General features: G+C 49.7%; 1 protein-coding gene across 1 annotated transcript in view; it reads left to right on the top strand.

Moving 5' to 3' along the window:
- Positions 1-13739, top strand: part of trpm2 (transient receptor potential cation channel, subfamily M, member 2) — a 350526-nt gene that overhangs the window by 48621 nt on the left and 288166 nt on the right. The window contains exons 4-5 of the mRNA XM_072484225.1: positions 3356-3453; positions 9153-9318. Coding sequence (XP_072340326.1) covers positions 3356-3453; positions 9153-9318 — 264 coding nt within the window. The remainder of the gene's footprint in view (positions 1-3355; positions 3454-9152; positions 9319-13739) is intronic.

The following is a 13739-nucleotide window of genomic DNA, read 5'->3' on the forward strand; positions in this document are numbered from 1 at the left end:
TTCTCCCCGTGTGTGCGTGGGTTTCCTCCGGGTGCTCCGGTTTCCCCCCACAGTCCAAAGATGTGCGGGTTAGGTGGATTGGCCATGATAAATTGCCCTTAGTGTCCAAAATTGCCCTTAGTGTTGGGTGGGGTTACTGGGTTATGGGGTTAGGGTGGCGGTGTTGACCTTGGGTAGGGTGCTCTTTCCAAGAGCCTGTGCAGAATCGATGGGCCGAATGGCCTCCTTCTGCACTGTAAATTCTATGATAATCTATGATATGTTTTGGTGGACAAGATTTTGTATTTATTTATGGGATATGGGCAATGCTGCATTTATTGCCTAACCCTAATACCCCTGAGAACATAGAACATAGAACATTACAGCGCAGTACAGGCCCTTCGGCCCTCGATGTTGCGCTGACCTGTGAAACCACTCTAAAGCCCATCTACACTATTCCCTTATCGTCCATATGTCTATCCAATGACCATTTGAATGCCCTTAGTGTTGGCGAGTCCACTACTGTTGCAGGCAGGGAATTCCACGCCCTTCCTACTCTCTGAGTAAACAACCTACCTCTGACATCTGTCCTATATCTATTGCCCCTCAATTTAAAGCTATGTCCCCTCGTGCTAGACATCACCATCCGAGGAAAAAGGCTCTCACTGTCCACCGTATCCAATCCTCTGATCATCTTGTATGCCTCAATTAAGTCACCTCTTATCCTTCTTCTCTCTAACGAAAACAGCCTTAAGTCCTTCAGCCTTTCCTCATAAGATCTTCCCTCCATACCAGGTAACATTCTGGTAAATCTCCTCTGCACCCTTTCCAATGCTTCCACCTCCTTCCTATAATGCGGCGATCAGAATGCACGCAATTCTGAGAAGGTGGTGGTAAGCTGCCTTCTTGAACCACTACCATCCATGTGGTGTAGGTGCAACCACAGTGCCGTTCCAGGATTTTAACCCAGCAACATTGAAGGAACGGCAATATATTTCCAAGTCAGGATGGCATGTGGTTTAGACAGGAATCTGCTGATGTTGGTGTTTTAAGGAATCCCTTTGTCTGACCTTTGTCTCCTTTTTAATCCCTGACTTGCTGGCTGCTACGACATTGCAGATTTTGTTTTAAACTACAGATTTTTTAAACCCCCCCCTACCCATTGCAAGCTGCTATTTGAACTGGCCCAGGCACACTCTTCGATCCAGCGTGCTATGTGGAATAGTCCCGTGATACCATTTTGATGGACTTGGCTAGCAGCCGATCGGCTCTGTTGAAATTTTGGGATTTACCCCATTTTGGATTCTTATTGGTGGAGCCCTTCAGAAGCTTCTGAAACAGAAGACAGATTAAATGTTGGCTCTCTTAGAGCATCAGAAGCATATCTCAAGATCTCAAGAGCAGCAGAAACAGGGTTGAGACACTCTAACTAGCCAGGTCTGTGAAGTTGAACCTCTGATTAAAACACTGCAAGCAGTCTCCAGCCAGGTCTGTGAAAGCCTTACCTCTGTTTGGAAGACTGGGGAAGCCACAGTGCTGATAGCTCGCCTCTGAAATCTCCAGCGGTCTGGAAGAGGGCTTTTTACTTTCTCTTCACTACAGTTAACCTTGATCTGCAGCAAGAGCAGGCGAGTATTCCAGGGGCAGAGTGGATGGAAAACCCACTTTTAAACTCTCAGGTAAAGAATTCTAACATCAGCTCAATGAGACTGAGAGTCAATCTGATGGAGGCCTGTACAAGTGAAGGTGAGCCTCCGGAGGTCTAATTGAAGGCACATTTTAAAAGATACAAACCAACAATTTTGAGATCACCGACTACAAAGACTACAACCCCAGCATCAAAGATTTATCTCAGCCCTTTTAATTACTGCTATTCGTGAACCTTTCCTACCTGCCCACCACGTGTCTGTCTTGTGTGTGTCTGAGTGGAGGGTGGGATGGGGTTTGGGGAATTGTTAGATTGGTAGACCATTGTTCTATTATTTCTATTAGATGATTATCTATTCTCGTATTATAAATAACATTTTTAAAATGTTTTACTTACAAATCTGGTGCCTGTAAGTTATTGGAGCAGTCGAGGGTCAAAGATCTCAGGAACAAATTATTGGTTAATTTACTTATGTTGGGACTCTGGGGCCTGTGGGGCTGGAATTGACTGCACACTAGCCCAGGGTGGCATAACAGTGTTCCCAAACATCTATTGACCTTGTCCTTTTCGGTAATAGCGGATGTCGGTTTTTAGGTTCCTGTAGAAGATACACACTGCTACCACTGTGCATCGGTAGTGGAGGAAGTAAATGTTCGTGGATAAGGTGTCAATTAAGCTGACTGCTTTATCCTGGATGATGTCGAGCTTCTTGAATGTTGTTGGAGCTGCACTCATCCACCCAAGTGGAGAGTATTTCATTACACTCCTGACCTATGCCTTGTGAACAGACTTTGGGGTGTGAGAAGGTGAGCTACTCACCACATAACTCCTAGCCTCTGACCTGCTCTTGAAGCCACAGTATATGGCTAGTCCAGTTAAGCTTCTGGTCAATGGTAACTCCAGGATGTTGCTAGTGGGGGATTCAGCGATGGTAATGGAGTTGAATATTAAGGGGCGATGGTTAGATTCTCTCCTCAGGAGGTGGTTATTGCCTGGCACTTGTATGGTGAAAATGTTAGTTGCCACTTCTCAGCCCAAGCCTGGGTATTGCCCAGGTCATTTGCACGTGGACTGTTTCAGTATCTGAGAAGTCATGAATAGTGCTGAACATTGTGCAAACATCCCCACTTCTGACCTTGTGAAGGAAGGAAGGTAATTAATGAAGCAATTGAAAATAGTTGAGCCTAGGACATTGCCTTAAGCAATTTCTAGGACTGATTGACTCACAACAACCATAACCATCGTCCTCTATGCTAGGTATGTGTAATAACTCCAAAGGAAACTGTCATAAACATAACTGGGTTAATTTATGAATCTACAAGTTATTCTTGTACCTCACTCCCAGTGTAGACCCTACTGGGCAAATAGATCTGACCAGGCCCTGACTAGGGCAAGCTATTATCGTCTAATCTGATGAGCCCCAGGTGGTGGGTCTCCGTCTCCTACTCGAGGAGCTCATATTTAATAATCCCCATTGGAAGATCAGTAATTGTTGTCTCATGATCCTCATGGGAGTCTCATGATCCTAATGGGGGTTATAACTCCAACCAGCGGGGAGTTATCACCCTGATTCCTATTGAAGGTTCAAAGCAATATCAAAAAAGGGAGATAGATTTAAGAAACAGATCAACCATGAATTGACGGAACAGGACAAAGACACTGAATGGTATTTTCCCTGTTAGAAAACTGTGATGAGAACTTTATAATTTATCTCTTTATTTGTTTCAGGATAATTTCAGAAAATGGATTCGGGAGAATATCAGAAAAAAGGAATGTGTCTATTTTGCAGAGAGCCAGGACGGAGAGACAGGACAGAAGATAGAGAAGTGAGCGATTGGGTTGGCTTGGGCTGAAGCAGAAAAATTACAGCCGACAGTCCAGTACAAAATGGAAATGTCAGTCATTACTTTGACGTTCATCACAGGATGATTGGAAAAGTTGATTGACTCCTTTCAAGCATGGTCATTGATAACATTTTACGGAGTCGGAACAATAATCCCACTCATAGGCCAGACCACTTACAAAAAACTGCTTTTCTCTCCTATTTAACGATGTGATGAATTCTCTGAGATATCCCTTCACTGATACAAAGATTTGCAATACTGTTTGTAGTTCCACCGCCTTCAAGCTCCTCAATGGCATCTGCTTTCCCCTTCTCGCTCCTTCTGGCACCTTCCATTATTCCCAGCATCAGCTCTCACCCATTCCAAGACTGAAACCCAGACAAGGTACATGTGGCTACCCTAAATTCTGCATGATGTCAACCCAGCCATTGCTGAGACCCTGCTGCAATGAGACATCACCACAAATAGTGTTGTTCTGGTGCGATAGTACATTAGTGCTGGCACTGGTTCCAAGTATGGTGAGCTCTAATACCACCTCAGACAATTGCAATATTTAATTGATCGGAAATACTCTGACCATTTCGGGACTTGAATTTGAAATAAATAAGTCTGAAAGTGGCCCGATCGTTGATAAAACCAAACTCTTTCAAGTGGGTTTCCTGCGGATGCTCTGGTTTCCTCCCACAGTCCAAAGATGTGCAGGTTAGGTGGATTGGCCATGCTAAATAAAAATGTCTCAGTGTCCAAAGATGTACAGGTTCGGTGGGGTTAAGGGAATAGGGGGCGGGGTTCTCTCTTTGACGGCAGAGTGTTGACGCTGTCGTTGGACCACTAAGTGTAGCGATCCTCTGCTGCACAGGGGGCCAGCACAGCACTGGAGCGACTCACGGCGCTCCAGCTGCCGATACCGGCGTCAAACGGATGCCGCGGGTCTGCACATGCGCGATGCGACCTTCTCCGCGCTGGCGCCGACGCAACATGGCTTAAGGCTACATGGGCTGACGCGGAGTAAAAGAGGCCCCCCACCTAGAGAGGCCGGCCCGCTGATCGGTGGCCCCGATCGCGGGCCAGGCCAGGGTGGCGCCCCCCCTCCCCCCCACCCCGCCGCCCCCGCACACCCCCCAAAGTTTACAAACAAATCGGGGGTGGCGCCGCTTTTGTGATGCTCTGCCCCCTCCAAAGCGGCGTATTTGCAGAGTAAGGCGAACCATGTATTGACGGTCTCAGGTCATTGCCTGAGGCCCACCCCACAATGCTCCGTCCCCGACTGGCCGAGTTCCTGACGGCGTGAGTCTCTTATGGTCTCATCCTTCGGGATGGTGGCTGCGGACTCAGTCCAGCGCCATCACAGTCGGAGAAGGGCTGATATGCAGGCAGGGGGCATTACACTGGGCTGGGGGCATTATGGTGGATTGTCCGGGGCGTGCGAACCAGCCAAAGGGGGGAAGCACTATTTCGCAGACCGTGTCCGCATGCGCAGCCACGGACCCAGCAATTCTCCAGGGGGTATCGGCAGCTAGAGCTGGATGGTCTATGCTGCAGTCCTGCTAGCCCCCAGCAAAACGGGGAATCGGTGGCCATTTTGCGCCAGTTTTCTCTGGCATAAAACACCACCAGGCAGGCATGGGGACATAGCCCTAGAATCGGAGAATCCAGCCCATTGTATTCTGGGCTTTATTAATAGGGGCATAGGGTACAAGAGGAAGGAGGTTATGCTGAACTTACACAAGACACTAGTTAGACCTCAGCTGGAATATTGTGTATAGTTCTGGGTGCCACACTATAGGAAAGCTGGGAAAACATTGAAGAGAGTACAGAAGTGATGTACAAGAATTGATAATAGGAAGGATGTGGAAGTATTGGAGAGGTTTACAAGAATGGTTCCAGGGATGACAAACTTCAGTTATGGGAATTGATCGGTGATGTTGGGATTGTTCTCCTTGGAGAGAAGAGTAGATTTGATGGTGATGTTTAAAATCGTACCAGCACAGCTGGCAGTGAGGAGGAGCACCACACCATACCGTAAATAAGAGGATTAAGAAGACTCACTCGAGACATCTGGGCTCACAGGGTGATTGTTTTCAGATATCTATCGTAGATTCTGCATTCAATGGTGGTGTCGCTTCGACTTGTTACTCTTGCTTCATTTAGTTTTTCATGTGTGTGGTGCCCTGGTTCAAATTTTGATTGACTATCAAGGGAGCTTGTGGTTATGTGACCCCTCTGAAGGGCCTCACATTGTGCCTCACCATTGACATGTGCACAGCCGGCCCTAGTGTTGATGCGCTAGAGACATCAAGAAGAGGTGAGTGAGGCAAAAATGTTTTTACATTCCTATTTAAATCTTCCCATTATAAGAAACTCACCCCCTTGTCTCTTTGTGCCACCCAAGACTACATCAACTTTCACTGCTGACTGACATGGCTCCCCCTCTTCATCGTCACACTAACTCAGAGACTCATGTCAGTGGATGCAACTCACTTCATTAGATCATCTTCTGCAGGGCCTTCCCTTTCTGGAGTGCCAAGTTGTGCAAGATCTCACAGACCATGACAATTAGTGAGAGATGAGATGCAGAATATTGTAGAGAGCCGCCTCCAGGGTCTAAGCATTGAAATCTCATTTTAAGCAGATCAGTAGTCAGTCTCTGTACACAGAATTATCACCAGAGCCATGAGCAACTTCTTCAGTGGGTATCCCTTGTTTCAAGAAACTAGCCATTCAAAGGCCCTGGTGGGCAGAACATTGATATAACCTGGGGGTGCCCAAGTATGTATGGGTTATGAGTACTTCCAGGATATGTGATGGCCAGATGCCCTTGACATGGTTTTGTGATGGCCACGAGTGGAATCAATGGCGACTAGGGGCTTTTCACAGTGACTTCATTGAAGCCTACTTGTGACAATAAGCGATTATTATTATTATTATTATTTGGAGAATCCAACTATACCTGCGATGCCACTGGATCTTGGCCTGACCAACATAATGTGCTGAATGATATAAATGAATTTGCCTGCCTTCATCTGCCCCTACCTTGATGCAATGATGTGTTGAGACCTGAAAGATGGCTGAAGACTGGAATTGTCCCAATGCATAGAAGTTCAAGGACACTGTTATCTTGAGAATAACAAGCGTGGAGTGGCACGGATCCCAATGTGGATCCGGATGCAAAGTATGAACCGGGTGAGAGCCCCAAATCGGGCTCTGCGCCGGGCACTAAACCACGCGCGAGTCACCTGACTCACTCCACCCAACGCAATCTGAATTCCCCCCTCACTGGGCGAGATCCAGATTGGAATATTCAAATGAGTCTAATGGCTCATTTAAATAGCCAGACACTGGATTCACCTGGTGCCCATGACTCACCGGCCGTGCCTCGGAAAACTTGTCAGGGTGCCGTTTCGTACTGGTCCACACAAATATGGAACAGGTGTAACAGCATCTGAGGTGTCTGCTAGACCATTGGAGACCCCCAGGTGGTTGGAGAGAAGGCAGGGTTGCACCCTGGCATTCCCTTGGCACCTGGGCACTTTGGTGCTTCCAGGGTGCCATGCTAGCAGTGCTAAGGTGCTCAGGTGATAGGTTGACACTGTCAGGGGTCGGTGCCAGGGGGGGCCTTGCCAAGTAGAAGGAGGGTTGTGAGGGGTTCCCGCGGGCACCCCCAAGGGTGGGTGAGAGGTTGAAAAAGCAGGAGGTGCCTGAAAGCGGGGTGGGGTGGGGGGGAAGATACAGGTTGCTGGACAAAATGGCGCCCCATTCTGCGAGGAGCCTTTCCTGCTGAAGCTCGCCTGCAGGAAATCCCTCTAAGTGCGGCCTCAGCGGGGAGAAACTCCCCAAATTGAAGAAAAATGGCAATGCCGTTGGATAGCGGGGTTTTTTTTGCCACTGCAGCCATTGAGAAACACATCACTAAACGTGCCATTGAACACACTTTAACTTCAGTCCGCTGACTCACGCCCACAGTCTGCAAAGACATTGGTGCTCTGACAGCTGAAGGTCGGTCACCCTTTCTTTGTGCTCTGTGCGCAGGAGAATATCTTCCCCATCCTCCCCCTGCCTGTTGTTGTTGTCTCTTTTCCGCAGGCCCTTTCATTGCTGCAGATTCCTCACCTGTCTGGACCCAAAGGTCCGCCTGTCCCTGGACCTTTGCTCTCTCTGTCTCCTCCTCACTAGAGGAGGGACCTTCTCAGAGTGCACAGTGAGCTCCAGGTGGGATCCTCAAGCTTCAGCAAGCCCCTCTCAAGTCCTCCTTATTTCTTAAGAAATCCTCAAAATAGTGAATAAATGAAGTTAAAAAACTGAAAACTGCTCCCTCACCCGCAGATTCTGGTGCTGCATACTGCCAAGGTCCTGTATGCAGGTCTTTCCATCCAGCCTTGCAGAGCTTCCTCATACCTGGTATGACTCACTCCCAATATTTCTCCTCTATGCCTAATGACAAATAGAAGAGATCATATAAAATCCCAAGTTAAACCGAAATGCCTTGAAATGAGCGTTTTTAAAAATGGTGAGTGGGCCTCTGGTATCAGTGCCCTCATACCTCTTGATTTTCAGCCAGAAACATGGAGAAAAATAGAGATGAGAATATTAGAGGTGGCGGCCATTCAGTCCTTCAAACCTTGTTTTTTCTTTTTTTTAAATTTAGAGTACCCAATTCACTTTTTTCAAATTAAGAGACAATTTAGCGAGCTAATCCACCTACACTGCACATCTTTGGGTTGTGGGGGTGAAACACACTCAAACACGGGGAGAATGTGCAAACTCCACACGGACAGTGACCCAGTGCCGGGATCGAACCTGGGACCTCGGCGCCGTGAGGCAGCAGTGCTAACCACTGCGCCACCGTGCTGCCTAGCCCTTCAAACCTATCCCACCATTCAATATGATCATGGCTGATCTTCAATCTCAAAGCCATACTCACGCATTCTCCCCTTGACACCTTTGCAGTTTAGAATTCTATTTCTTTCATAAATATATTCAGTATCTTGGCCCCCGCAGCCTTCTGTGGTAGAGAATTCCATAGATCCACCAGCATCTGAGTGAAGACGTTCCTTCCCTGTGAATTCAGCCTTTTGTTTCTTTTCTTTCCCCAACACCATTGCCTTTGGCCCTGTATAATTAACGCTTCTGTCGTTCAATCTCTCCCATCTTGCATGCAATCACAGACCTTCCTACCCACAACTTGCATAAAACTGGTTAACAATAAACTTGCCTTACCAACATCACCCAAGCGCTGAATCTCCGGCCTGAGGTTCTTGGGAAGCAGTGGGTGCATGAAGCTGCAGGAGTAGCTGGAGGAGCCAGAGAGAGATGGAGGAGCCAGAGAGGGATGGAGGAGGCAGAGAGGGCTGGAGGAGCCAGAGAGGGTTGGAGGGGTCAGAGAGAGCAGGAGGAGCCAGAGAGAGCAGGAGGAGCCAGAGAGAGCAGGAAGAGCCAGGGAGAGCAGGAGGAGCCAGGGAGAGCAGGAGGAGCCAGAGAGAGCTGGAGGAGCCAGAGAGAGAGCTGGAGGAGCCGGACAGTGGGGGAGGACGGGCACAGGAGGATTAATGAATATGATTGGAGAGCTGGGAAGAGGAATGCTTGGCTGGGCAAAGAAATTGCATTATTACAATGTTCCAATGTATCATTTTGCAATTTGATTACAGGAAATTGTCAGATTTCTGTTGTTTTTTTCTTCAAAGGCCACCATGTCAATGTGGATACGCCAAAGAGTATCATACGAAAGAGGCCATTAACCTGGGTCACTTACAAGGGGAGAAATGGAATTCCACAAAACACCTTCGGCAAGTTCCAACAGATGCATTCGGAGACATCACATTTGAAGGACAAGGACAGAAGATTGGGAAGGTTTGTGCATCTATCTAGCACTTGACAAACTTTGGCATCAGTTTACCAGGTCAATGCCTGTTTTACTTCCCTTTGCCACCCGTTTCCCACCAGTTGTATCAATTTAAAACATACGGGAGGAATTTTAACCTGCCAGAAAAGACCAGAAACTGCCAGTGCATCAGAAATATGGCCTTGTGGGTTCAACATTTACCCCAAGCACTCCTGTTAGTATCATGAAGATCCCCTGGGGTCAATGGATTTGAGGTTTAAATATGCTAAATGGAAATTAATTGCAGTTCTGTCTATAACTTGAGCACATATGTTTCCCAGGCGTGGTGAATGTCCCTTTAAGGGCAACACAGCAGAGTAAGTCACACTTTCTGGGTGCCCAATCAGGACACAAAACAAGTAATCATCTTGGGCAGAAAAATTTCCGAATCAGCTACAACATGCTGATCACTTATCTTTGGACCGCCTGGGCTAATACGCAGTCAATTCCAGCCCCACTTGACCCGGAGTCACAACGCCAATGAAATTAGATTTATTTAAATACACAGGTCTTTGGTTGAGTCCATTAAACTACAGTCACCAGGTTTGTATCTTTAAAACATGAGTAACCTTTAAAACAGTATTTTTAATTAAACAAATAGAAAATGTGTCTGGCTAATGTGCTACCCATTTCCCAAACCCTCCCTTTTATAACTCACCCCACTTTTATACACACACACACATACAAACCACAAAGAGGGGAAAGACTGATGGAAAGGGAAAGACAATATTATTTTAAAAACAGAATAGGGATCTTAGGCTTACATGCATTACTTCCAGCCAATGCCTTTCTGAAGTTCAGGCTTCCAGTTTCTTACTTCCTTTCTTCCAGGCTTGATAGGATCTTCTCAGGTATATAGGTTGTGGTAGAGTGCACTTCCTGTTTAGTTACTTAAAAATCTTTTGTTGAAGTTTTGTTTGCATTTCAGCCCCTTGCTCCTGACCTATGGGCGGGAGGGAGGAGGACCTCCTCATGATACTGCTTCTGAGCCTGGGAATGTTTGCTATCAACAGTTCCAGGGATCGGATGATTGAGGGGGTCATTGACCTGACTGTCTGCCCCTCTTCCATGGCTACGTTGGGATTTTCTTCCCTTTGCAGCAAAAGGGAGAATTTATTAAGGGTTATACATAAGAGAACTGTAGCTGTGTGGGGTATTTATGTTGGTTTATAAAAATGTTAACTAAATTCGTAGAATAAACTTTGTTTTTGATTAAAATGCTTAAGGCCTCTGTTGGATAACACCTGAAAGGCCGGCCCATGTGCTCATCGTAAACAAAATCAATAAACAGTTGTATGTCAGGTAAACTCCATAATATACTTTGGAGTTTTCCAAACCTTGGCCCATAACACAAGTCATTTATCCTGGAAAAGACTGGGTTCCTTTATTTTTTCAGTAGTTGGCATCTTTGTTGCTGTAGGAGTGGGGGAAATAGAGACTTCTGGTTGCGGCTATGCAGAGCTAAGCTGCACGTTCGGCAGCTCCCGCTTGGAACGGACTTTTGGGCTATTTTCAGGGCCCCCAACGGCATTTTTTCGACATTTCCCGGTGTGGGAAGAAGACTGCAACATTCCCCCGACAGTGTATGGCTTGGACCAGGAGCGGGGCAACTAAAAAAGTGGTGGTGAAGCCAAAGAAAGTGCGAGGGAAGAAGAGCAATATGGCGGCGGGCGGGGACCAGGCAGTGTGAATGCAGTGGGCTCAGGAGGTTATCCAGCGCTGCTTCAGGGAGCTCAAGGCGGACCTGCTGGCGCCAATGAAGGCTTCTATTGATAAGCTGCTGGAGACCCAGACGGCCCTGGGGGTGGCGATCCGCGAGGTCCGACAAAAGATCTCAGATAATGAGGACGAGATCTTGGGCCTAGCGGTAAAAGTGGAGGCAGACGAGGCGCTCCACAAGAAATGGCAGGAACGGTTCGAGGAGATGGAGAATCAGTCGAAGCGGAAGAATCTGCGGATCCTGGGCCTCCCGGAGGGGCTGGAGGGGTCGGACGTGGGGGCCTATGTGGTCACCATGTTAAACTCACTGATGGGAGCGGGGTCCTTCCAGGGGCCCCTGGAGCTGGAAGGGGCCCATAGAGTGCTGGCGAGGAGGCCCAAGGCTAACGAGCAGCAGGTGGGAGAACACGGAGCTTCGAATATATCAGGATTGGAGTGCAGAGGTGGCGAAGACGAGGGCCGAGTACAATCGAGCGAAGGCGGTGCTGCACAGGAAGGGGGTGAAGTTTGGCATGTTGCAGCCGGCGCGTCTGTGGGTCACCTACTAGGACCGGCACCATTATTTTGAGTCCCCGGAAGAGGCGTGGGCCTTTATTCAGGCCGAGAAGCTGGACACAAACTGAGGGTCGGGAATTGTTGATGTTGTGTTACATTTTGAGGGGGGTTCTTCGTTCTTGTTAATTTTTGGTTCGGTGTGGGTGGTTAGGGTGGGTTGGGCACTGTTTTGGTTGGGTCTGTCAGGTGGGTTCTTGGAGGGGGGCAAGTAAACGGAGTAGGGTGTGGATGGCCGGTAGGGGGGATGGGGCCCCGCGGGGGAGGGGGAGGCCCGAGTCGGGGGTGAGGGGACTGGGCCTGTAAAAGGAGCTGCGCCAGAGGAGGCGGGGCCAGGCAGGTGGAAAGCGTGGGCTTTTTCCCCCGCTGAAGGCTGGAGGAGGCAGGGCCGGGGAAGCGCGTTTTTTCCCCCCGCGCTTGGGATGGAAGGGGGAGGCGGAGAGCCTGCGGGTGGGTAATAGAGGAGGAGGGGAAGTCCCACAATGGGAGGAGTCGAAGGAGAGGCGGGAGTGGCTGGGGTCAGCAGGAGTCAGCTGACTTGCGGGAGTGCAACGGGGAGAGCAATGCAGCTAGGAAGGGTCCTAGTGGGGGGGGGGGTGGGGGGTGGGGGGGTGGGGTGGGGGGGGGGGTGTAACCGGGTTGCTGCTGGATTGGTCAAGGGGGAGCTGGAGCGAGTAGAGGGTGTTGGGAGGGGGGTCTGCCGCCGTGGGGAACGGGCTGGCCGTGGGGCGCGGGCGCGTGGCTGGCCGTGGAGGGGTTATGGCTAGTCGGCGGGGGAGGGGCAGGTAGCCCCCTGATCTGGCTGATAACCTGAAACGTAAGGGGACTGAACGGGCCGGTCAAGCGGGCCTGGGTGTTCGTGCACTTGAAGGGGCTGAAGGCGGATGTGGTCATGCTCCAGGAGACACACCTGAAGATGGCAGACCAGGTAAGATTGAGGAAGGGGTGGGTAGGCCAGGTGTTTCATTCGGGGCTGGATGCCAAAAATCGGGTAGTGGCGATCTTGGTGGGAAACAGGGTGTCGTTCGAGGCGTCGATCATTGTGACAGACAATGGCGGCAGGTATATAATGGTAAGTGGCAAGCTGCAGGGCGAGAGGGTGGTACTGGTCAATGTGTACACCCCGAACTGGGACGATGCGGGTTTTATGCAGCGCATGTTGGGTCGCATCCCGGACTTGGAAGTGGGGGGTCTGATAATGGGGGGGGGACTTCAACACGGTGTTTGATCCGGCACTGGATCGCTCCAGGTCTAGGACGGGTAGAAGGCCGGCGGTGGCTAAAGTGCTGAGGGGGTTTATGGACCAGATGGGAGGGGTGGACCTTTGGAGATTTGCAAGGCCGGGGGCTAGGGAATTTTCATTCTTCTCGCACGTTCATAAGGCCTATTCCCGGATCGACCTTTTTGTTATGAGCTGGGCGCTGATTGCGAGAGTAGAGGATACCGAGTACCCGGCGATAGCCATTTCGGATCATGCCCCGCATTGGGTAGACCTGGAGTTGGGGGAGGAGAGGGACCAGCGCCCGTTGTGGTGTTTGGTGGTGGGACTGTTGGCGGACGAGGAGGTGAGCGAGCGGGTCTGAGGAAGCATAGAGAGATACCTGGAGGCCAACGATAACGGGGAGGTCCGAGTGGGGATGGTCTGGGAGGCTCTGAAGGCGGTGGTTAGGGGAGAGCTGATCTCCATTAGGGCCCACAAGGAGAGGAGGGAGCAGAGGGAGAGGGAGAGGGCGAGGCTGGTGGGGGAGATGGTGAGGGTAGACAAGAGGTATGCGGAGGTGCCTGAGGAAGGACTGTTGAGGGAGAGGCATAGCCTCCAGGCCGAATTCGACCTGTTGCCACCAGGAAGGTGGAGGTGCAGCGGAGGAAGGCCCAGGGGGCGATTTATGAACATGGGGAAAAGGCAAATCGGATGCTGGCGCATCAGCTTCGGAAGTGGGACGCAGCATGGGAGATCGGGGGAGTTAAGGATAGGGGAGGGAGTGTGTTGCGGAGTGGGGTTGGCATCAATAGGGTCTTCAGGGACTTTTGTGAGGAATTGTATCTGTCCGAGCCCCCACTGGAGGAGGGAGGGATGGGCCGCTTTCTGGACTAACTGAGGTTCCCGAAGGTGGAGGAG

Source organism: Scyliorhinus torazame, chromosome 2 (genome assembly GCF_047496885.1).
Source record: "Scyliorhinus torazame isolate Kashiwa2021f chromosome 2, sScyTor2.1, whole genome shotgun sequence".
NCBI lineage: Eukaryota > Metazoa > Chordata > Chondrichthyes > Carcharhiniformes > Scyliorhinidae > Scyliorhinus > Scyliorhinus torazame.